The sequence below is a fragment of the Anser brachyrhynchus genome (genome assembly GCF_964034855.1).
Source record: "Anser brachyrhynchus genome assembly, chromosome: 3".
NCBI classification, from domain to species: Eukaryota; Metazoa; Chordata; class Aves; order Anseriformes; family Anatidae; genus Anser; species Anser brachyrhynchus.
Window position 1 is genome coordinate 115,915,237 of NC_137696.1, and position 23,732 is coordinate 115,938,968.

General features: G+C 41.2%; 2 protein-coding genes across 3 annotated transcripts in view; both read right to left on the bottom strand.

Moving 5' to 3' along the window:
- Window positions 1-1,260: 1,260 nt before the first annotated feature.
- On the bottom strand, window positions 1,261-14,092 carry LAPTM4A (lysosomal protein transmembrane 4 alpha). The gene is made up of 7 exons (XM_080585716.1): window positions 13,860-14,092; window positions 7,537-7,657; window positions 5,333-5,409; window positions 5,120-5,242; window positions 3,932-4,027; window positions 2,531-2,629; window positions 1,261-2,042 (listed from the first exon to the last, which is right to left on the bottom strand). Exons 1-7 carry the CDS (start codon window positions 13,956-13,958, stop codon window positions 1,968-1,970), a joined length of 690 nt encoding a protein of 229 aa, XP_080441842.1. The 5' UTR covers window positions 13,959-14,092; the 3' UTR covers window positions 1,261-1,967.
- A 487-nt stretch (window positions 14,093-14,579) lies between these two features.
- Window positions 14,580-23,732, bottom strand: part of LOC308192298 (uncharacterized protein) — a 37,528-nt gene continuing 28,375 nt past the window's right edge. For both annotated transcript variants that reach the window (XM_080585714.1, XM_080585715.1), the window contains one exon: window positions 14,580-23,452. In XM_080585714.1, coding sequence (XP_080441840.1) covers window positions 23,400-23,452 — 53 coding nt within the window. In that variant the 3' untranslated portion in view covers window positions 14,580-23,399. The remainder of the gene's footprint in view (window positions 23,453-23,732) is intronic.

Below are 23,732 nucleotides of genomic sequence, written 5' to 3' on the forward strand. Positions count from 1 at the left end.
GCTGTGTGATTCTTAGACCATTCCAAACTACAGGAAGGAGATGAGAGCAAGGAAGGTGTCACTCTCTTTTCTCAGGTGACAAGTAATAGGACACAGTCTCAAGTTGTACAGGGGAGGTTTAGAGTAGTTATTAGGATGAATTTCTTCACAGAGAGTGGTCACACATGGGAATAGGCTGCCCAAGAAAGTGGCGGAGCCTCCGTCCCTGAAGGTATGTAAGGTGTGTGGGCACAGCCCTAAGGGACATGGTGATTTAGCATGGTGGGACTTGGTAGGTCAGGCTGAGAGTTGGGCTTGATGATTTAGAAGATCGTTTCCAACCTAAAATGACAGATTCTTTCAGTTTCCCTGCAGAAACTGAAACTGACTGCATTTTAGCAGTCTGCAAGCACCTGAAGACTCTCCTTTCTGGAGTCCAGACACACAAGAACGCAGAAACTGGGTGCAGTTCGGACACTTGTGTGCACAGGGTAACTGGAAACGCAGGGTGCAGGACAGCAGCACAGGACATTCATGCACTGGTACAATTCAAGGTGCTCTCACAGACTGCAGCTATGGTAAAGAGAAAACTAAGGAACCTATGGCTGATATTTGGTAATGACCAAAGGCATTTTTAAACTTCAAAGGGACAAGAAGGAGGTACGTACTTCAGGTGAGTAGAATAATCAACAGCCTGCATGCTCCAGTGTTAATCCTTTCCCCTAGTTTAATTACAGATCCCTTTCATCTGCCATAGTAGGAAGCCAGTTTCTCTTCAGCTGTATTAGCAGATCATTAAAATAGCTTTTATCTGTAACCACAAAGAAGGAAGAGCAGAAAGATATTTTTTTAAAAGGAGAACACTACTGATGTTATGGCATATGTCCAGCAACTTTGGACATTTTCCAGTGGAAATACTTTTTAGTCCTACTGGGTGTCTGTCCTGCTCTTAACATCTGAGCTTATCAGACATCGAATTTGCCCAGAGGGCTGGACACCTTGAGTACAATTCCCTCTTCCCAGCTTATGTGAGTAGCAATCAAAGAAGTAGAAGACAGTACTTAAACTGCAACAAAAGCTGCAAAATAAGCTTGTACACTGAAGGGAATCCATGTTCTCCACCTAAAGGAGGACTTCTACTGGAGAACACGGATCAACCACCAAACAACCCCATAGGAAATCAGGGTTCACTAAGCTGTATATATATGGGATTATTTTAAGTGCTTCAGTGTACTGCAGATAAGTTTTTTTAAACAGGAAAAAAGGCAGGCCAGTCGAGGCTACTGGTAAACATTTCGTAAAAGATTTATTTAAGTATCATTTATCACAAAGAAGAAAATACATATAAGATTAGAAGCATGCAACCATCATCTACATTTCTATTTATTTTTCTTGCACTCACAGCACATTGTAATACAACTCCTGTGCCAACCTCGCTTCTTCCTGAAAATACTATGTTTCAGGACATGGGATAAACAAAAAAACAACACAGGAAGGTAAGATAACATATGAGAAAAGTGCAAAGTAAAAAAATTCACGTATATACCACATTCAAACCCCTCCCCCTCCAAAAACTGGATAAAGGCAAACTGTCATTTTGCTGCACAATCAGATTGTCTTTATGAACTACTTTACAAAAAAATTAATATAAATTAAGGGCACGATCCTGCAGACACTTATATTTGTAGCTAACTTTAATCATATATTGGCTCAGTTGATATTAAAAGCCACAAGTTAGTCACACGAATAAGTTCTTGCAGTATAAAGCCCTCAGGCAATAAAATGTTTAAGAGCATTAAGGAGAACAAAAATTAAAGCAAACAAAATCACTCCCAGATGTTTTGCTTAGTAAGTTTATATCAAACATTTTAAACAGAACAGTTTGCTCCTAAAGCCCTGAATATTTCTATTACTTAAGCAGTTTTGCAAGATTAAAAGACAAAACCCCCAAGAAGCTGGTACAGATGTTAATTAACATAAAAGTTGCTTCAGGCAGGTATGTAGGGAGGTGGAGGTTCCTTCTCAGGCATCTTCACTGCCATTTCATAGGTTGGCAGAACATACTGGAGAGAAGACATTTTGAAGTGATTAATGCCGAAGGTTGAGGAAAAAAGCATAATAAAAACATGCATACCACATCAGCAATTTAATTCTCTGTTGCAGGCAAATATTTTTAAGAACTTACTGATACTTCTAGTAAGCTACTGAGGAAGTGAAAGGCACACAGTTTACTGCTTCACTGAAGCTAACCCTAGGTCATTAATTCTACCCCTCTCTCTTGGTTTTGCAAGACAGCAAGGAAGGTTTTGATGCATGCAATCAGAAAGCTTCCCTCTGTTACAAAACACTCTAAGACGTCTCTCTATAAAAACTCCTATTTTATGAATTATAAGGTAACTCAATCTATCTTAACGAAGTCAAAGCAGCTGACGTTAATCTTTCCAGTCTTAGTTTAGAAAACTGGACCAGATGTGTAAACATCCATGAATACTGCGTTTTTCTACTCCAGAATTAAATGTTTCTGGTTCCTTTCACCTCAAAAAGGTTTTACCTGTGGAGGAGCTTCAAATGCAGGGTACACAGCTATCTCCGGCAAATTTCTGTTGCTGATGTATTTATAACAGTTCCATACACAGTTGATTAGATACGCCTGAAAGAAAAGAGATTTCTCTTCTTAAAAACCTCACATACATTAGCCGATTCAGAAATTAGATACTGGATTACATTTTGATGACAAAAAAGGAGCATAAATCAACTAAGTCAATATATATCCAAGGGATGGTTGCTTATTAACAGATTTAGTCACATGTATATTGTTGCTGTTCAGTCTTGCTATCATAGTGACTCAGAGAGGATGAACCCCACACGTTTCAGCAAAAGAATTCACAGATCCATCCAATTAATCTGTGTGCCTCAGCACAGCTAGTCAAATTAATCCCTAATTGGCTTATGTTTCTGCGGATCTCAGTCCAAACTTGCTTGCAGGAGGATGGGCCAATGGCACAATCCCACTCATCCCTAAATTAGCATTGTTATTTGTCCTACGCGCTGTGCGAAGGAGAGAACACAGCCTGAGGTGCCAAGACAGCAGAGCAGAGCAGCCCAAACGTTGGGTTAATGTTAGCTGCTCTACAAGGACGTACCATCTAATAGAGCGTGATTATTTTTATTGCTATTAATCTGTATAGTATCACTCTATGTAGTTTTCACCAGCAAATTAGTACCTAGTTAATATATAAGGTACCAAATTAAGGTCCCAATAAATATAAAAATATTATCTACTATGTTAGGCTTCCACTGCCTTCCTCCTCTCAGACACTCCTCTGGGAGAAAACATTCTTTTTCATGACTTGTGTTCTTTTTCTTGAAATTTAATCTAAATGCAATAAAAGAATATTGTCATGGCCGATGTGTACCACGAACTCATTTGTTTAACTAATATGTTTTGCCTGCATATCATTTTTTTGTAATGCAAATGAATTAATCTATATTTAGATCTTCAAAAAAGGTAGTAACTGGTAATATCACCCTTCTATAGAAGGACAGTGCAGCTCTGAATTAATTACTATTTCCTCCTTCCATCATCTCCCTCCCAAAGCATGTGCACTGGTTTATTAGGCACAGTAAGAGATTTTTAAAGTTTTGTTTAGAAACCTTGTATGCAATAACTCAGTTCTGTTTCACTACAAGCTTATTTATAAATATAAGTAACTCCACACATGCAAAAAGGTGGTATTTGAAGTCTTTGTGTATTTCTACTCTCTACTCAGAAAGAGTAGAGCTGCACACAACATACAAGCTAGTTCAAGACACCTGTATGAGTGAAATCATATTTTAATTAAATATCCTAGCAATTCTGCTCAAAGAAGTTCTTAATTCAATACATTCACGTATGTTGATAGCATCTTAATATAGCAACTCATAAAATGGGCACAGTTAAATTGTAACTTACCTTTAGAATGATAAATAAAGCAAAGAATACCAGAACAATAAACAAGAGACAGCTGGAATCCAGTGAAAGAAGGTCATCTTTGTAAGGGAAATCCGGCTAGTGGAAACAAATAGGGTGGGGGGAGAGAAAGGGAGAATATGAGTATGAACAGCGTACATTGACAAATATGAAAGACACCCAAACTTCACACCAAGTGAATTGAGGCCTTGTGTAAACAACTCTTCCAGAAACAATGAAAAGTTCAGTTTTTCTGTAGCTTCTTTTCTTAATCCTCCCACGAATCACACTATTCATCCTGCCTCTGTCCTGCAAAAACAGATGACTACAGAAAAGGGCTACCTGTAAGGAAGCCTTGTAACTTCTACACTACAAGTCATTTCCTCAATCTCATGCTAATACAAACAGCCATGAAATTCCCTTTTTAACAGCTGCAGCACATTTGGCCCCCCACCTGACAACTCTTTACTTCTTATCAGTCCAACCAGTTACATGCACACATGCAAATTAGAAAGCAAAAAATTTGCCCCTAAACTTCACAAGGAGCCAAAACACACCAAAAAGTTTCTGCAAATTTCAGACTCTTCTCATTCCCTCACCACAATAACAAAGCCTCTCCCCAGCATCAAGCCATTTTTTCTGTTTTGTTTTCAGAAGAGTTTTTAAGCATCTACTTGCACAGATCTAAACACCAGCCAGAAAGAGTTTGTGATCCAAGCAAACTGCTGGTACATTCTACCCACTGAGTCTCCTAACAGTTAGGAAACAAAACAAAAATAGGCAGCACTAATGACTACTCCATTGCAGTCTCATCAGAAGGCCTTGCTGCAAAACAAGAGCCATATAGGATGTGAAAAGGAACCCGATTCCACCCCAACACGTTGCAGACCATACATCATATCACACTTGTGCCAAGTGTAAATTAACTACGGGCAGATTAAACCAACATCTCCCTTCACAACTATTTCTCTCCTCTCCCTAACTTTCCATTTAGGGAACACCACCACCTTTGCTCCTTCCATCTCTGATAAGCTCTCATTCTCACAACCATCCCAGAAGGTATCTTCTACGGCTGCTGCAGTCCGAGCTCCTCTTTTAGGGACAGGAGGATGAATACAGCTCTTATAGCACTCATCAAACTAAAGTTTAATTTCAAATGTAAATGCTAGCACGAGCTGAACAAGTACTTACCAACTGATCCAGGTAATCCTTGATTCTGGGCAAGTAGGTTAGAGAACTGATTGCAACCAGACAACTGAGCACAAAGTCAAAGAGCTGGTAACAGAAGAATGGGATCAGCCAGCCTACACGATGCTAAAAAAAAAAAAAGAAAAAAGCTGCTTATGAAGTATTTAGTTAAACTGAAGTAGCAAGTTAAAAACCATAGACTATAAGTATACTTACAGCAATTGCACCGTACACCATCATTGCACTGATTGTGAACATGAGGAGGGAGATGGCAAATAGAACGCAGGCATTTTCTGCATCAAAAAAATGCACAAAATTAAGTATCAGTCATTTCCTAAAGTTACCACACTGCAGCTGACAAGCACACAAGTTTTATCCATTATTATGATCTGTTCTCACTCAACTGTTTCCCCTGTGCAAAATGGAAGCTGTGGGTTTGAGTAACTCTGTCTTCTACTGAAGGAAAAAGAGCTGGTTCAAGAAAACCAGCAGGCATTCAGAAAAAAAATCTCTGCCTTAATCGAAAGCCTGAATAAAGCTCACACACATCAATTAGAAGCCTGAGAAAGTTCGACTGTAATGCAACATAATGATGCTTATTTGCAGTATATGTCAGTGTTGAAAGTATGTGGGTGATTAATTTTACAATTGGAAAGAATTTTAAGTGAAGTCAGCACACTATCAACCTTTCTACTTTAAAACGGTTTGATTATATAATTTGGTCATTGGCAGTGGGAACAGCACTGCTCCTTAAGTACCAGCAAGGAAAATAGGAAATCACTGGGTGGAAGGTATCCCACTATTTACAAGAAAAAGCAGCTGAAAAGAAGCCAAGTGCTAGCAGAATCCAGGACACTCATGAAAATTGAATGATAAAGATTCCCCTCGAGCATCAGGGTCACTGATGACAGAAGCACAGCTGCTTTCCACAAGTTAGATTATACTCACTCTCCTACAGCAGGCACACTTTACATTTTTAAGCACAGAAAAAAAAACCAGCTTGTGAGTCTATAGATGCTGTAAGCTCATGTTTTTTAATGAAGCTGAAGCCAAACTCTTGTGGTTCACATGCTTGAAAGAGTTGATCTGCAACCGATCTGAAAATTACACTACAGAAACATTTGCATGCCTAATTCATTACACGGTCTACATACACAGATGGCATCAAGGAGGCCCTCCTGTGTCGAGGCATCGCCTCGATCAGAGATCCTGAAGTACTCGTGAATAACCAACAAGTGTCATACCAGTAGTGACAGATTCTCAGAAGAAAACCCACACAATACGATTTTAATTGTGAGTATGAATGAAGTCCCTCCATACACACAAAAACTTTTAGCCCATATCAGAACATGGGGAACAGGAGTCTACGTCAAGGAAAAGGGAACAGCCATTTTACACTAAAAAGTACTGAAAGCACCTTCAGAAGCATCATATAAGCTTAAGGCTACTACATATTTCAATATTCACTACAGAACATACAACATTTTTTACAAATATCTGTTGTGATTTTACTTAATGTTAGCTTTATGAAGGATTTGGTCCCTGTCCCCTCATTTCATTACAAACGAACATGAGTCACAGTTACAGAAGTGACAGTTCCTCAAGTCAGATCATGAATGAGGAACGAAGATCGTAAACTGGAACTCTCAAAATCCAGACCTGTGCTGTGCATCTTCACTCCAACCCTTGCTAAGTTTTAGTATAATTTAACAGGAGACTAGACGTATTAGAAGTACCACTCATCGTATTGCTGCACGCTTAAAAACAAGCAAAAACCACATTAAAAAAGAGGAAAGTACACAAGATTACACATCATATACTACATTTATAAACCTTGGTCATTAAAGACAAGGGTTTGACAGCAGCTACACTTGTAGACATCATACACTTCATCTGTAACAATACACCAGGAAGTTTAATTTTGCTCGTAATGCAAAGTACTTCAAGTACTTGGCATTCTAATTTTTCCACTCAGAAAGATGGCAAGCTTTTCTCTTAGTAGGCTTACACACAACAGCTGTAAAGCTCTTTCCTCAGATCTGTGACAACCACTTATAAAACCCAGACACTTCTGAAAAATAAGCTCTATTTTTGGTTTTATTGACCCAGCAGGAATAGTAAATGTTCGTAGATAGTGCAAATTGTTGATGTTCCACATGTACTAACACTGAGTGTTGATGAAGGCCAAGAAATTTTTAGCAATCTTATCATTCAAGATGCTTAATAATACGAGGTAAAAGTAATATTGCACTAAGTTTCTTTCATATTCATAGTAGAACTCAGTAATAATTGGAAAAACATTCAGAAAACAAGAAAGCCATAATAAAAAGCTGCATGCATATATTACAGCTATGGTAAAGGCACACACTATGATACTGCACAGTTTGTTTTTTAATAGGACAAACGAGCCATGCACCTACCAGCCATTCTCTCGGAAGCATAGTAGTTCCCGATGACTTCATACTGGATATCAACAGTTGGCACTATGTTCGGATGAGTCACTTCCACAGTCAGCAAGATGCCCATCAGCAAATTCACCACCTGAGAAAGATCACAGTTACCTAGAAGTTCTTCACACAGCAACAGCTATGATTGTTTTAAGGACAGTATTAGATCTTTCATTTCAATTAGAAGTAAGCTCTTTGATTGGTGGGAGGGGGAGGGGGGCAGACAACAGAACCATTTAAGATTAAGTTTCAAGCTGATTTAGTTAAAACCCTACCAAAAAAATGCACTACACGGATGCTAGTTTTAATGAATCGTCATGAAGTAAAGCTGCAAATGAAGAGGACAGATAGGGTTTGTAGGGATTCAAGTGCCATGAGCTGATACTGCAACGATCAATACACAGCCATGTGGACTGGAAACTGGGAACAGTTAAAAGAAGCAGGAAGGAAAAGGTACAATGACGAACTAGGCACATTTGCAAAGAGTTTCTGCTTCCTCCAACAATCTGAAAGGCGGAGTTGATTTAATGCACAACTAAGGTACTGCACCCTACTCTTCAGGGCAAGCAGTGCAAGGGGAAGTGCAAACACAACGCAGTAAATACCGACCGTGAGAGAAAACTTAGGTTACAGCTCGAATCCTCAGCCGTAGCTTGCTTCCTGTTTCTCCCCCATATTAGATTTAATAGCCTAGATCATTTATTAAAACCTCCTCAGACTGCCTAAGCAAAATTAAAGAAATTTCACACAGAGACAGAACTCCAAAATCCGTAAGCATCCTGCACTGGCTACATGCACACCAGTCCCTTTTCTTACCCTGCTGTTGAAGACTATTTCTGTTTCTCCATTTTGGTACATACCAGAAATGCTTTCAGTAACAGTAAGAGCTCAAAGAATCAAAAGCTGCTGAAACCTCTGGAAAATTGCCTTCACAGCATTTAGAGCCTATTCAGGACTTACAGGGGCATAGTTTCTGTTACTAGTATCTGGAGAGACAGGCCAAAGAAAAAGGTTTCATAATAATAATAAAAAAAAAAACCTTCACAATGGTATTTTCAAGCCACAGTCATTTCTCCAATCAGTATTCAGCACAGTCACCACCACCAGCAGGATCTTTTACAATTAGGCTCCAAGGGGAAAAAAAAAAAAACAACAAAAACACCAAACCACCACAAACTGGTTTGCAGTTTCTCATGACGTAAGAACATTTGCCAGACATTTCTTCTTCTACTGCCATGGTTCCAGGGGTCTACAATACTAACAGTGGCAACTCTATGCACAGCTACTGAAGTTTTAAGTAAAATAGTTTTTGAATGTTTTAAAGGAGTTTTTTTTTAAAAGGAGTTTGAGCTTTTAAGACTCGCAGTTCACACTAGTTTCGTTATTGTTCCCCCTTGTCCTTTTTAAGTTTGAGATATCCTAGAGATAAGTTTACTTACACTTTCTCCAGAAAGAACCCTTCATTGAAAGCTGACAGCTTTGTAGAAATAGCACCATGTCATCATGTATTAGACAAACTTATTAGAAGCTCCAGCTACTTGTATCCTCAATTTTGTGCCGTGGAAGGCCAAATATTGTGACTAGTACAGCCAGCAGTAAATAATCACATTTAGCCACTAATACCTTCGGTCTTGAAGTACACTTATTTTTCCCCTCACAAGTCACTTCCCACAGGGCAAACTGTAAAGCTGCTCACCTGCCCTTTGCTTAAATCTTATTTTGTTTCACCATTGTTCAAAGGTAGAGAATATGATCTCTCACCACTCGTTTCCTGCTTCTCCACTCTGGCTTTCAATGCCTTTTCAAGCTTTTTATTTCCTCCTCCCTGCGAATGAATCAGAGGTATCAACCTATACTTTGGAAAATTACTTTTGTCTCTACTTATTTTAAGAAGCTTATGTCGAGGTCCAGGTATCTATCTGGCTGTTGAAACATGAATTTCTACTTTGTAAAACACAAACAGACTTGTTCAGTTATTGCCAATTCAATTATACGCAGTCACCATTTTAACTTAAATAGTGAAACAGTTCAGGAGCTTGAGCTGCTAGCTCTATCTTTACAATTGTAAGCTTCAGTGCCTTAGAATCGTGTCTCTGTCATCCTACGACTGTCACTGGTTTTTATTTTCATCCTACCCACAGTCCCAATTTAGCATACATAATTCTTAGTAATTTCACTAGTTAACGAGCACAGTTCAGAGCATCAAAGCTTTGTTTTCTCATCCGGAAATGGTGTGCAAGGAAAAATACAAAATTAGAGTCATTTGAAATCCAGCCTATGCGAATAGTATTTTTACTGTCTCATTGATCCTAACTTGAAACAAACAAACACCTCTGCCAATTAACGCCCCGAGGCTTCCAGGACGCCATCGCTGCTCTTTGTGAATCATATCACAGCGCTGAGCAATTCATCACGTACAACATATGGATCGCAATTAGGAGGTACTGACAACTCCAAATTAGCAGTGCTTTCAAGCAAGAAGCCAAAGCTTGTATTTAACTGCAACCATTCCTCTTTCACAGAAGCTTGATAACAGCAAGACCACAAGCCTTGTTTCAACTCTGCAGTCAGCACGAACAACTGCAAGAGCATGGTTTGGATTGCAAAGCATCTTCACAGTTTTTAACTGAATTTACTCACTGTGAATAAGATAAACGTTCACAAGCAGTCTGCACAGAACAGAAAATGTGGTCTGAAAACACACATAACACAGATAAGCCTGAGAGCAATCTAAATGTCAATAAATTAAAAAAAAAAGTAAGCCAACAGCCCTGACAAGCCAGCCCTCAATGGATGGCACACCATTTGGAGGTGACACCTCAGAAATCCCAGCAGCCCCCCTTGCTAGGCTTTTTAGTTAGAAAGTCCAAAAAAAAAAAAAGAAAAAGAGTTCAAATTCTTAATCAAAAGATGGTGTCTATTAAGGTAAAAAAAATGAATTTAGTTTTGTAGCGAGTACTACACTGAGCAGTTGGAGAAGTGTATTTTGCTTTTAAAACCAGGATAACTGAGCTCAACAGAAGTTTGGTATAGCTTATATCAACATAAAAAAAAATACAGTAGCTGGTATTGAAGTAAAAAGTCAACAAACAAGTAACAGAAATACTAGCTCTCCATACGATCAGAACTCAAAAGACTACAGAACTATGAAGAGCAATTAGCAAGCTCTTATCTCCATAGTGAATATATATATATATGGCTAATCATGCAAGTGCTTCCTATCTCTGGAGGCCTGAACATGAAGCCAGAGTTTCTCCAAGCACCCTAAAAGTGGAAATGCCTAAAAGTCTTGTACAGAAACAAGAATTCCTACTGACAATCTGCTTCTATAAACAAGAAGGGTTGCAAGAAAATGTAGTTGAGCCTTGCAACAACTACACTTTCCCAGTATTTTTCTTTAAATGCAGTCTTGAAGAAACAAACCAAGGTGGCTTTGTTTTGTTTTTCTTGCTGGTATACTGAAAACAGAGTATTCCAGAGCTTCTAGCACTGTCAGGATCTGATAGAAACCAGTTATATTTCTTTTCTTTTGGAAGTTTTGTTCAGTGAACAAACGTCTCCAGAGATCATCCTGACCCTCCCCGTAACCAGTAGCAATTGCATCACTTTGATTCCATCCCTGAAGTTTGCTGCCAGAACGCAACAGCCACTCCCTCCAAAACAATGCTCGTACTTTTAAGACTGTTTATTGAACTCTGATCTGATTTTGCCAATGTGTTCACGTTTCCGGTTTCTGGAAAGCACTGTGCCTAATAAGAAAGTTTACAGGAAGAAAACTTCAAAGCCACATGTTTGCAATTACGAAGCTGGGAATAGGAGGTTTCTTTTCCTTCCTACACAGGCCAGCAGCGAGCGTTACAGGGTAAACCAAACTATACCAGCCCTGAAACTCAAGTATGAGTCCTCTAGGAACACTCTGAACCCATTTTTTCGCTTAGTTTATCTACTTATCAGAAACAGTGGCAGAAGAGGACGGAAGCATGCTTAAAAGACTTAAAAGAGGGAGTTTAATCACAGAGCACCTACAGACTGTGAAGATAACGCTGTTGTTCTCTCTAGACTCTCAGAAGTACACAGAAAAGATGGTGATACAGAACTTTTAATGAGGAGCTAAGTTCAACTGATGCAAGATTTAGAAGTATACACATAAGCAAAGAACAGGAAAATGCCTAAAGGAACAGTTACATAAGAATAACGCACATGTATAATGGCCAGAACCCTTATCTTACTGAAACATCTGGAGTAGATTGCTACAAGACTCCATTTTATGCTTGGTATCAAATTCCTTCAGGACTGCAGAGCACGAGAACAGTGTATTCAGTAAATACAGGCTGGCCAAGATCTTCACTAACACGGAACTGTTGTGGAGCTAAGTATTCTCCTCCACAAAGGACTACCTCCCTCAAAAATGAAAAATGTTATTACCCTCTTGCCACCATAATTTACAGGTCTAGATTATTAAATTGACTTAGAAACATTAATTTCAGTCTTTCAGATGCTAGCTTGTGATAAACAATATGCATATATGGTTTGCTAATTAACATGTCTGAACAAACTGACACACCACAACCCATTTCATTTATTTAGGAAAAGTTTATCAGCAGAAACATTAGTTTTATTTTCACCGTCTGAATTGTAGTCAGCCTTCAAAAGGGATAAATTATAATTGTTTTGATTTAAAGCAACAGGCAGGACAAGACCACTTAGGAAATGGAACCTTCTTTCAGCTCAGACAGCTAACAGGTGGCAGACAGGTGTCTGTCACCTTTTCCCAGCTGACATCCCAGAAGAACAGGATAAAAGCTCCAAGTAAGGGCCTGTTGCGACAGAAAGCACAGCCATGCCCTTCCAAGTTCCTGGGTTTCCACATGATCCTGCTAACAGGAAACGAAAGTGGGGAACGCAGCAAGGTGCGTTTGTTTCATGACAAGCACGAGCGTCTCCTGACTGTTAAGGATTTCTGCTTTTCCTTGATGTACCAGAAGCATACAGTTGATCTCCTTCAATCAGCACAGGGATCTAATTCCCCAGGTTTTACAGGATTCCAGAATAAGCCAGATATTCAATACAGCAAAGGACTAAGTTCTAATATTAGCTCATGTAAGACAGAAATTAATCAACACTAGGTCAGCTTTCCAGTTTTTCAAACTTAATTTTTTACTCAAAAATATTAAGATATCCCTTTCCTTGAGTTTTGTTATACTTTTCACACCCTGCCGTGACTTTTCTTACATTGCTTTCTCCTGGCATTTTATCACTTCCCAGAACCACTTTCTATCACTGGAAGAACTGAGAGAGGGGCAGAAAAAAAGAGGTAAAAATTAAAGAGTTAATCTCTCAGTACTTGCTGAAGAGAGACCATAATCTCTCTAAAAGTAAATCCTCACTTATTTCTCCTACTGTAACAGCAGTTTCTGTGCATGGTTCCTCCGCACCAAGGCATAAAAATGCAACATTCGCTATTTTTACTATCTGGAGAAGGGTAAAAGAAAATACAGGCTTTGGTTACAGTTTTGGAGAATAGAAAAGCTAAGATGCAACATGTTTAAATCATCCTCACATTTTTACCACCCATGGGGGTAACAGGAAGGAAAGATGACTAAAGGATTTCAATAAAGGGGAACTTGCTCGGTCCACGTCTTAACTCAATGTTACTGCTTTCACATTTTTATTTCACTCTAGCTCAAAACCGTCTTTAATAGACGGGCTCTCTCAGTAAAAAAAGAGTCAGAAAACAGGAAGTGTTTTGGAAAAAACAGACCTGTTTCTATAGCTCCCCAACAGCCGTGCTGGACGACAGAGAGCTCCCCTTTGCCACCAAGGTGCTCGGGACGGCCTCGGTACCGGCTTGCTTAAGACCCTCACCTCCCTCTCAGGGGTTACATTCAGGTCAGGAAGGACGTTTCTTATCGCTTTCCTCCCCACATGCCCCACATTCCAGCCTCCCACAGCACTTTATCAGCTCTCCTGCCAAGGACACCCTCAGCACTGCCTGAAACGCGTCAAGACGCTACCCCCCCAGCCTCAGGAAGGGGACAGGAGCCAGGACCAGCACCAGGAACCCAAGCATGACGCCCCAGGGCTCTGCTTCCCTTTCCTTTCCCCAGCCACTCGCCGAGCCCTGAGGAGGCCCAACACCCCCCTCTCAGTGCCCCCCACCCCTCAGGAGCCCCCCCCCCCCAAGTGCGCATGCGCGCTGCCCCCTCCTCACACCCCCCCCACCCACCCCGGACCCGAAGCGCCGCGCATGCGCGCTCGCTCCGCCGCTGCCCCCCGCGCCGGGCGCAGCCTCTCACCATGTACCAGGTGCCCAGGATGATGGTGCCGGTCCGCACATGGCAGCAGCCGCAGCAGCGGGTGCTGTAGAAGCGGTCCCGGCTCCGCTTGAACGTCATGGTGGCAGCGACACCGCCGGCCTCCCTCCCGCCTACCGGGCCCGCCGCCGCCGCCGCCGCTCGCTCTGGCCGGGCGCTTCCCCTCAGCTGGGGGCCGGAAAACCCCCGCTCGCGCGTCACCGCCGCTCCGGCCAATCACGAGTAGGCAGAGGGGGCGCGGGGGGCGGGGCCTGCGGGAGGGCATACGCGTTGCCTCGGCGACGGGAGATTGGCGGCGCGTTGGGCCAATCGGCGTGCACAGGGTGCGGCGCCCTGGCGTTCACCTGCGGAGGGGCGGGGCGGGGCTTACCTGAAGCACGGTGTGCGCCGCCCCCCCACACCCCTCGTCCGCCATTTTGGGGCGGGTCGGGCGCCCCCCGGCCGCCATTTTGGGGCGGGACCCCCCGCCCCCTGGGCTCACCTCAGCGCCCAGGCTGGCCGTGGTACGGGGCGGGTTCCTCAGTTTCCCCTGAAATTCAGCCAGAGTTGTAGCGCGTTTAATTCGCTTAAACCTTTTTTTGTTATTTTTTTTTTTTTTGCACGAAATCCTCGGATTAAATCACTGATGTTGTGCATTACGTGCTAAGAGGGTATGGGATCAGGGTGTAAACAGAAGAGGCACGTGTTAGTTCACAGAGATGCTTTACTCTTTTTTTTTCTTTTTTTTTGAGTCAAAGTCCCTGTTCCTGAGCGTATAATATTAATCACAGAACCATAAAGGTTGGAAAAGCCCTCCAAGATCAAGTGGTCCAGCCATCCCCCTACCACCAATGTCACCCACTAAACCATGTCCCTAAGCACCACGTCCAACCTTCCTTTGAACACCCCCAGGGACGGTGACTCCACCACCTCCCTGGGCAGCCTGTTCCAATAATACTTCATTAGTCTCACTGAAAATTGCAGGTGCTACCAGACACACGTGTTAATTAGAAATAATGTGTATAAATCTGGGTGCTGCCTCTGTACGTGCGGTAAGAGGCTGCTCCTGCATTTAGGAGCAAAAGCTCCTGTTCACATGCAGAGGGGGACCCATAAACTTCCCCTGACCCAGTGACATCAGTGGGTTTTGCAGCCTTGCACTGTTGATACAGATACGCACACAGTTTATTTTAACCCTGGTGCAGCTGCGAGTATTTCCTTCTTGGCAGCATACAACTGATTTGAGACACTCATAGAACATAAATATTTGCTGTATGTGTATATACCAAGATGTATGTTATCTGCCAGTATTAATACAGTTTTTTTCACTCTGAACAATGAGAAGGTAACGAGGGTGACTGTACTTGTCCTATTGATATATTCCAGGTCCTACAATTAACGCATGTTATTGTTTTAGCTACTTAGTCTATTTTTAAACATGAACTGTTGCTGAGTCGTTTGAAATGATTTACTTAAAGGCTTTAAAACTGACCTTTTTATTTTAAATCCCCTGTGTTCCATAATTGGTGTTTTTCTTCCTGAGGGCATATTTCATTTTTGAATAAACATATTGTAAGTGCTGCTAAGACTGCTCTAATGGTCCTATTACAAGCTATTGTTTGTTTCGTTAGTGCTCCTAATGTTGCCTGTGCACAGATGCTTCGTAATCAACAGACTGATTTAATGTAACAAAACCGGACTAATTTTAATCAATAAACATGTACATATGTAAATAAATATAAAAAGAATGTGCATTTTGTTGGAATCAGTCATTTAAAAAATCATTCTCCTCACAGATGGCATGTTGGGAAGCCTAAGCCTACTATTTCTGCAGCATTCACGTCTGAACTGATCACATCGTTGCTGCAGAGCTGAGAGAGACTTTGCTTCCTGTCGGTCTCTCCCTGCATGAAAGACGAAATCACGGGACTAGAGTGAGTCACAAGAGAAAGCAGTAGTTTCTTGCTTGGGTTAGGACATTCACTCGGAAGCACCAAGATCCCATTCTCAGTTTAAAGAGGTGTTACGGTTTGTGAGGGCAAGTTCTTGAACAAGGATTTTCCAGATGGACACTTTGCCTTCACCAGTATCACTGGCAGCTCTCATGTCAGGCTCGGATCTTCAGGGCTATTTTCATGAGATGAAAGAAATCTTAATTAAGTTCATATCTTTGTCAGCCAGGCTTGGAATAAAAACTGATGCTATTCCCATGAGCTTCACTGCTTGTTATACCCTGCAGACAACAAAGATACTGAAAAGAATAATGTGAATGTCATTTAACATCACAAAGCAGTTTTCCACAGCTGGATAGACTGATGTAGAACTATTGAGTGGGCAAAAAATATCTAATATCTCTTCCCCTCCAAAAAAAAAAAAAAGATTAAAAGACTATTTTGAGAATGATAATGATTGCATTATTTTCTGTAAATGGAGGAAGAGAGGATAGGTTAATGACTTTAGTCCTACTCTCTGTGAAAGATACTCGTTCTTCCATGCCACAGGCAGCCCAGATGACCTCAGGCAAGACGCTTCCTTCTCTTTGAGCCTTAATTCTCTTCTTTTGCTAGTTCAGAGAGGATTTGTGAGGCTAAATGTATTAATAATTCTGAAGGCTCAGCTTACAGCCATGGCAGCCAGAGCAAAACTCAGAGAGACAGAAGGAATTCATGATAAATTTTTCTTCCTAATTAGCAAAAAGACCGTGACATTGTGGGAGCAAATTATCCACTTCCACAACGGTAAGAGCAAAAAGCATTACACGTGCTAGCTAGTCAGAAGCCGCTGCGAAAGGATTCTGATTCCTTTACCAGTGTGACACTCCTTCTCTCTCAGCAGGTATGGAGGGAAGGAGTTTTGAGATCACAGCATGGCTCATTAGCCAGACTAGTAAGGTGTTTCAAAATCTGTGTCTAGACAGGAGATTTTAACTTCTATCTTGAGAATGCATGGCGATGTTTTACTAAATGTAAAGTATTATTTTTGAATAATCATATTCATAGGTATATGTATTTGGATATAATCATATTAAAAATCATATAAAAACATAGCAGTATAGCTAGGATCATGTAAATGAGACGCCAGGTTTCATTCTCCTTCAATCTTTGTGATTCAGCTTCTTCAGAAAAGTAAATCCAACATCTGTAAGCTGCCAAAAGATCACTAAGACTGTTTCATGCAGATCTTTGTGAATCCAAGGTTTCTCCCTTCTGTTCCATTCTTCAGTCTATCCCTGGCTAAAAGATGTTAGTTTAGAGTTATGTTGTAATCATTATTTTTCATCTGCATGCACTGAATTACTGGATTATTGTCAAGTTGCTTATGAAAGATGTCGTGCTATTCTGCTTCAACATTTTCGGTTAATGTTTGTGTGAGGGAAAACCTGCAGACCATGATCTGATAATTATGTAGCCTCCATGGACATTGTTCATATCTCCTTATAATGAACATATTGTGCTACTTGGGGTTGGGGAAACTGAGGAACAGTGAGATGAGGTGATGTCACCAATAACACAACGGCTGGTGAAGGTGATAGGTACATCAAGCAAATCTCTTTTCCAGTGGCTTCTTTACCAAGGAAAAACGTTGCAGTGAAGGACATGTTGTAAGTCTTTGTTCCCCAAAGGAGGAAGGCGCTTCATTACAAGGGCAGTAACAGCCTAACTTTTTTTTTTTTCCATATCTTGACTCTGTGTTTGTGTTTGCTACTCTACCTTGTCAAAAAAAAAGAAAGAAAACAAAACAAAAAAACAAAACAAAACAAAACAAAAAAACAGGAAAGGTGCTTCTGAGACTTGGTTATACTAACATAACTAACATCTTTATGTAGATGCTGCAGTATAAAACAATGGATCCCTTCGACAGAATTTAGAAAAATCGATAGAACTAGTGCAGAAGATGTGAAAATACCTGGGCTGAGAGCATGGATTGGCTTTTTGCTTCTTTAAAAAGGATGAGAATGTATTGGAGTAAAAGCAGAGCCTTAACATATCAATGGGGAAAAAATAAATAAATAAAAAAACAAATTAGTCAGGAGGAAGGCTTTCGTATTGGTAACTCACACGGTGAAATCCTAGATATCCTGAAGTCAGCATTAACAAATTTTCCCACTGTTTTTCTCCAAGACGGATTCTGCTAGAAGAATACAAGCCAATCCAAAGATTCAGTGATTGATTATAAAAGAGATAAGAATGTATCACAATGAGATTTTTGGTTACTGGATTTCACTTTTGTTTATTGAATTAATCAACGTCACTTTGGGATCCCTAATGTAATGTTCCAATCATCTCTACTTTTTGTTCTGGTTGATTGCTGTTAACAATATGAATTATGTTTTATCAGCAAGAGTCAATTTAACTCAGTTACAAACTTTTAACATGTAACAGATGGATAAGAAAGTCAGGGTTAGAAAAGCAGCTAAAACATGACAGCAAGATGTAAAACTTTTATTAACACAAGAGTCTGTTACTGGGTTACTTGTTGTACTCTCAGGTTTTCTCAGTATCAAACACTGAAGAAAAATTCTCATATTCATTTACAGAATCAAAGTCTGCTAACCTAGAAGAGCCATAGTTCATTTACATCGTACAGCTGAGGAGCAATAAAAACGTCTAAAAATAACACAGCATTTTCCTCAATCTAAAATGGTACTTGCAAGTTCAGAATCTCAGTAATTTCACGTATCTAAAAGTGAGTGCTGGCTTCCTCTGGAGATGGGAAATGTCCTTTACTTGCTGGCAGTCTCCCCCTTCCAGCCCCAAGTCCAGAGGTGCCTCTCCATAAATTTTGGCAGGATTTAGAGAATAGCCTGGGAATCCGAATGCTGCCTGCTCAGGGAAGTAGGAAGAGTTACCTTCTGGTGATTTGTTATTTCTTTAAACATTGGCTTTTCGAATCAGTTTGCAGTCTGGGACATTGGAAAGGAGTTCCAGAAGGAGCACAGTGGCAGGCAGATGATGCAGTCAGAAGTGCTTGATAAAGTCATTTGTCATTCGTCTCTGTAGCTTAGAGCACTCAGAACCACTGCCAAAGGAAGACAGCGCAAGCGTACAGAAATCAAAGTTTGACATAAAACGAAGTTTACCAAATATTTAATGGTTTCTTAATGGGACATTAGAGGGGTCAGTTCTTGTTACAGTGATGTTTTCCTGAGAAGATGCAGGGAGTTTATTTCTGAGCCCAATGCACTAGTGTCCTTCAGTAAGGGGGGACGCTTCCTTCACAGATCAGAACATCTGCAGAGCAGAACGTCAGGGATGGCACACACATGGAAATCCAATTTGCCTTGGAAGGACCCCTGGGTCTGGGTCAGTACTATTACGGAAGAAGGACAAGATTTCCCTTGTCTAACCTTTGTGGCCCACAACTTAAAAAACCCTCTCTCCTCACCAGCAGTCAGCTATTTCGGAATTATGCAGCAGGCCTTTGTTGTAGGCACAGCTAATAAAAAGCAAATAAATTATTTTCTTCTGAGCAATTAGCGTGTCTACCTGATACTCAGCTCGTGCAGATGTGTCAGCTGTGCCTCTGATGTGTGGATTGGGTGGAACCTTGATAATTACAGATAACTACAATTATCAATTACAGATAATTATGGAGCAGTAGGCCAAATTTCTCTCTGTGGTTGCTCTACATAACCCTGACTTTGTAACACCATGGTTTGAGTATGAAGCAAAGCTTCAGAATCTGCATCTGCAGCCTGCCTGTGAGTAAACACAGCTTTGTAGGTCAGGAGTTCATCGGTTATGGCATCAACTAGATCCTAATGCTTGAGATTCTGTCTCATGGACCTGGCAGTTACTGCTATGGCCCTATCATTAGGGACACAGCCAACCTTCCATCTTCAAAAGGCTTCCCACAAGAAAAAGCATCATTACAAAAATAGAGCAGACTGATTTTAAGAGAAAGTTGAAACTTAAAGCAGTGTATTTCATCATTTGCAGCTGCTGCTGTAACAATTAATTGCTCCTAACCAGATCACAGATACTCTCCCAGCCACACTTCACCCCGCTTCCCATGCTGTGGCTGCCCCAGAGGCTGGATTTCCAGCCGCGGGTGCAGGGTGTATTTGGCTGTTACTGCAGCGTGTGCCACTCTAGCACCTGGTAAATCACTCAGGGAAAAGGCAGCTGGACCTGGCCCACGAACTGGCAATTGTAATACACTGGGTTAATGAACCACCAAGGAAGATACTCTAGATTTACCCCTCTAAGAGAAGTTATCTGGAGGATAAAAGCATCCAGCTGCAGCACAACCGATGCTGGAACTTGTTAGAGGGATGTTGGATCTCCTGTCTGAGGACTGATGCCAGTCTCTAGCTAGTAACGATCAGACAGAGCCTACAAAAATGGGAGTACCGACCACATTCATTTAACACTCCCAGTGCCAGCAGCAGCATAGCAGGCTGATGATCAGAGCAGTACGATAACACAGAAGAGAAGGCGAGAGATGTCTTAAAAGCACAGAAAACAGGCAGTAGCCCGAGCACGCAGTGATGAAAGGAAAGGGAATTTCATAAGGGACTCAAATGTCTGCTTTTCAAAGGCACTGGCCATCTGCAAAGGCTATTTGTTAAACTGAGTGATGGTTCTGCAGCCCCCGAGGACAAGGAAGTGAAAGAATGGAAGTTAGCAGCTGCTGAATGCTTTGTGTTTTTTTGTTTTGTTTTGTTTTGTTTTAAACTCAGTCCTCTCACTGAGGAACCACTCTCAGCACACTTTCTTCAGATCTCTAGGCCATCCTTGGGAGCCCATGTAGCAGCAGTACTGGGGGATGCAGCAGAGGAAGGCTCCAGACACGTTAACCAAACGTGATACCCTTTCTACTCCTTGCAGCAAGGGTACTGGTACAGCAGACGAATAGCACAAACAGTACGTTGCCACCAGATTTATCCTCAGTACAGCTTTGCAATTATTTAGGAAAGCCTACGATCAACAATATCTAGTTGTAGGGGTGTCTTTTCTTTGCTGAGCTGTTTTCTATGTTAGAATGTAGTACTAAATAATGTGCTGATGTAAACTACTGAGCCCTTCTGTATGACAGTGATGTCTTCCCATCTGTGAAACAGTGGAGCCAGAAGTAAAATAAGCATTGCCAATACTGCTGATGTCAGTAAGAGCGGTACTGATGAGTTTGACAGAAAAACTGGGTAATATAATTTGCTGCTTCTTGTCATCAGAATCACAGTCAGCTCGTCAAGTGTTACAGGATTTGAATGTTCTTTTATTCCAACAACAGAAGAAAGTTAAGAGGTTTTTGTAAACACAAACGTGATTGAGATGAAGGAAATCTCTTAAAAACCATTTACTGTATCTCCTTAGAAGCTCGAAATAAAATGTTTTTAGCGAAAAACGCTTGCTCTTACTTGTACACATACAAAGTAATTAAATAAAACTGCTCATGAGTGCCGTGCTTTGGGCAAAAGTTTTGAATTTTTTATTACAAAATCAATGAACACTTGAAATACTATAACATGTTGAAATAAAACATGATTACACTGGCATCAAAAAGCTTGCAAACAGATATAGAGAAAAAAGCAGAAGAAATGGGAGCCTACCAATATTGTAAGTTTCTCTTTATCTCCTTCATTAATCTTCTTTTGATTTTTTTGATGGCAGAGGTTATCTTCAATGCTAAACAAAGACCTTGGGCAACATCCTGGCTCCAAGTAGGTCAATGAATGTTTTCCACTGGCCTCAGAGTTAGAACTTTACTCATTACCTACATACTCATTAACACATCTTCTAAATCCTTGAACTTGCTGTACTTGTTTCTCCAGTGAGGCCATGCTTTTTCTTGTTATGCATTTGCTCCAGAACAGTTACTTTCCACATAAAAGCTATTTGGTCCATTCGTACATTCATAAATTGCCTATATTTCTCCTACACTGATATACAAACATCAAGATGGGCAGATTTTAGACAGTGAGCTGCTAAGTGGCATCAGTTAAGATTATCCCTCACCTCTCTGAAACAAGCCTGTTTTGCTAAACTTCAGGGCACACTGTACAGCTAGCTGCCCCCAGAAAAATCACAGCAGAAAAGAACTGTCCTTTTACTTATAATTCCAAGCACAAATACATTGCTGTGATTAATTGCTTTTCTGAAGGAAACAGCTGCTCTGCTATCTGTGCAAAAGATGAAGACCATGGGGTAAAAAGTCTGAGCTGTGGGTAAAGCTCAGACAAGCCGGCCTCAGGGTCTGGATGGCTGGGATGGCAGAAGCACAGAGCTCTCCTCTAGCTCGGTAATGCAAACGGGAGTGCTGCTGTAGCAGTTTAAAGCCAATAAAATGCACGGTTACTCAGTGTCCTATGTGAAATGAGTGTCATCAGCCCAATGCCTATGACGAAGCGCAGTTTAACATGCATTAGTAACTATCACCTTCCCACACAACCTCCAAAGGCACGAAGTCCAGTGCAGGTGGAGATTTGACAATCATTACCTCATCCTTCGAGGCAGCACTTCTAAGATGGGTCAGGGTGAGGCACAGTCTTGGGACAGCCTGAAGAACCCTCGCTGCTCTTGCCAGAGCTGCAGCTCTGCAGAGATAAAGGGCTTCAGCTCTCAGTGGCATCACCTTGGCGCTACGCACAAACCACAGCACTCGCTTGTAACACATTCCCTCCACCATGCCATAAACCCTCTGACAATAAAAAGTGCACGCTCTTCGGTAAATACTAAATGACATTTCTAAAAGTTTCATTCACAAATTTTGTTTATATTAGAATATTCAAATAACAAAATGCTAAAAACTTCCAGACATCAGATTAGAAAAAATATTTCAAAAAGTCACTTCAGTCTACTATAAGTACAAATGCAACATGCTTTGGACATACAGGCTTTACACTTCAGCCCACCACAAAAACTGGGAAGACAAAAGGGTTTATAATGTCTTTCTAAGTAAGTTTAAAACCTCCTTGAGAAATTTTCCCTTGTGGAGCAACCTAGCCTGACATGGGGTGAAAAGCATAAAAGTCTGACTGTAGCAGCCAACAAGGATTTAAAATATTTGGGAGGTTTGAGAATGATCTATATTATTCTCCTTTTGTCTCTGAACAATGCTTTCTTCTGTACATTACTAGCCTGTTGGTGAGCACATCTGCAAAAATGCCAGGGGAGACCAGACTAGCTGGTGGATCCTCCATGGAACTCAAGTTGCAATCACGGTTGGCCATGTCCCAACCAGTCCTACAATGGTATAAAACATTACAAGTTGACAAACAATGTGACAGTGAAAAACTGAAAGGTCTTAATGCCACCGGTCAGAACCCATTCAACATTTTTTAATCAAGGGCAGCAATTTGTTATTAACACCCATTCTGTTTCAACACCACCTCCGGAGCACAGTGTGCTCCTTCTCTCCTTTCTCTCACACACTCACACTCTGTTGCTCACTGTTCCTGTTCTCCTCTTCCCCTCGCTGGGAAGTCTTCTAGATCCTCTCTTGACTTTGGGCTCAGCGCAGCATCACAGAAAGGAGAATTCTTGCAGCTCATCAGCATGCCTGCCCCCATTTGGTTGTCTCTCTGGCAGTTACACAGCTCCCTCAAGTCTCTTTCATCTTCTTCCTCTTCCTCCTCTCCTTTTTCCCGGGTACATCTGCCATACAAACAGGGGACATTGCACAAACTTCCACTGCAGAGTCATGGCCCCGGGAACTGTTTGCTTTCCACCTGAAGCAGGCTGCTTTGTGATTCCTAGATGTGTTTTACAACGGCCACCTACTTACAAGGATACTACAAAGTCATTGGGAGGGCTCTGAATGTTTTAGTGGGCTCTGACACATGCATTTGCTTCCATTTCACTTCTACGAGTGCTGTGCAAAAATGACTCCCACTAAATTTAAGACAGTTTTTCTCATTAGCTCCGATAGGAGCAG

Excerpts from the sequence above, each read along its gene's own strand:
- LAPTM4A (XM_080585716.1), bottom strand. The coding sequence starts at position 13,958 with ATGACGTTCAAGCGGAGCCGGGACCGCTTCTACAGCACCCGCTGCTGC. Across the intron at positions 7,658-13,859 it reads TCCTGGGCACCTGGTACATG|GTGGTGAATTTGCTGATGGG; the intron begins GTGAGAGGCTGC and ends GATCTTTCTCAG. Across the intron at positions 2,630-3,931 it reads CTTTATTTATCATTCTAAAG|GCGTATCTAATCAACTGTGT; the intron begins GTAAGTTACAAT and ends CTTTTCTTTCAG.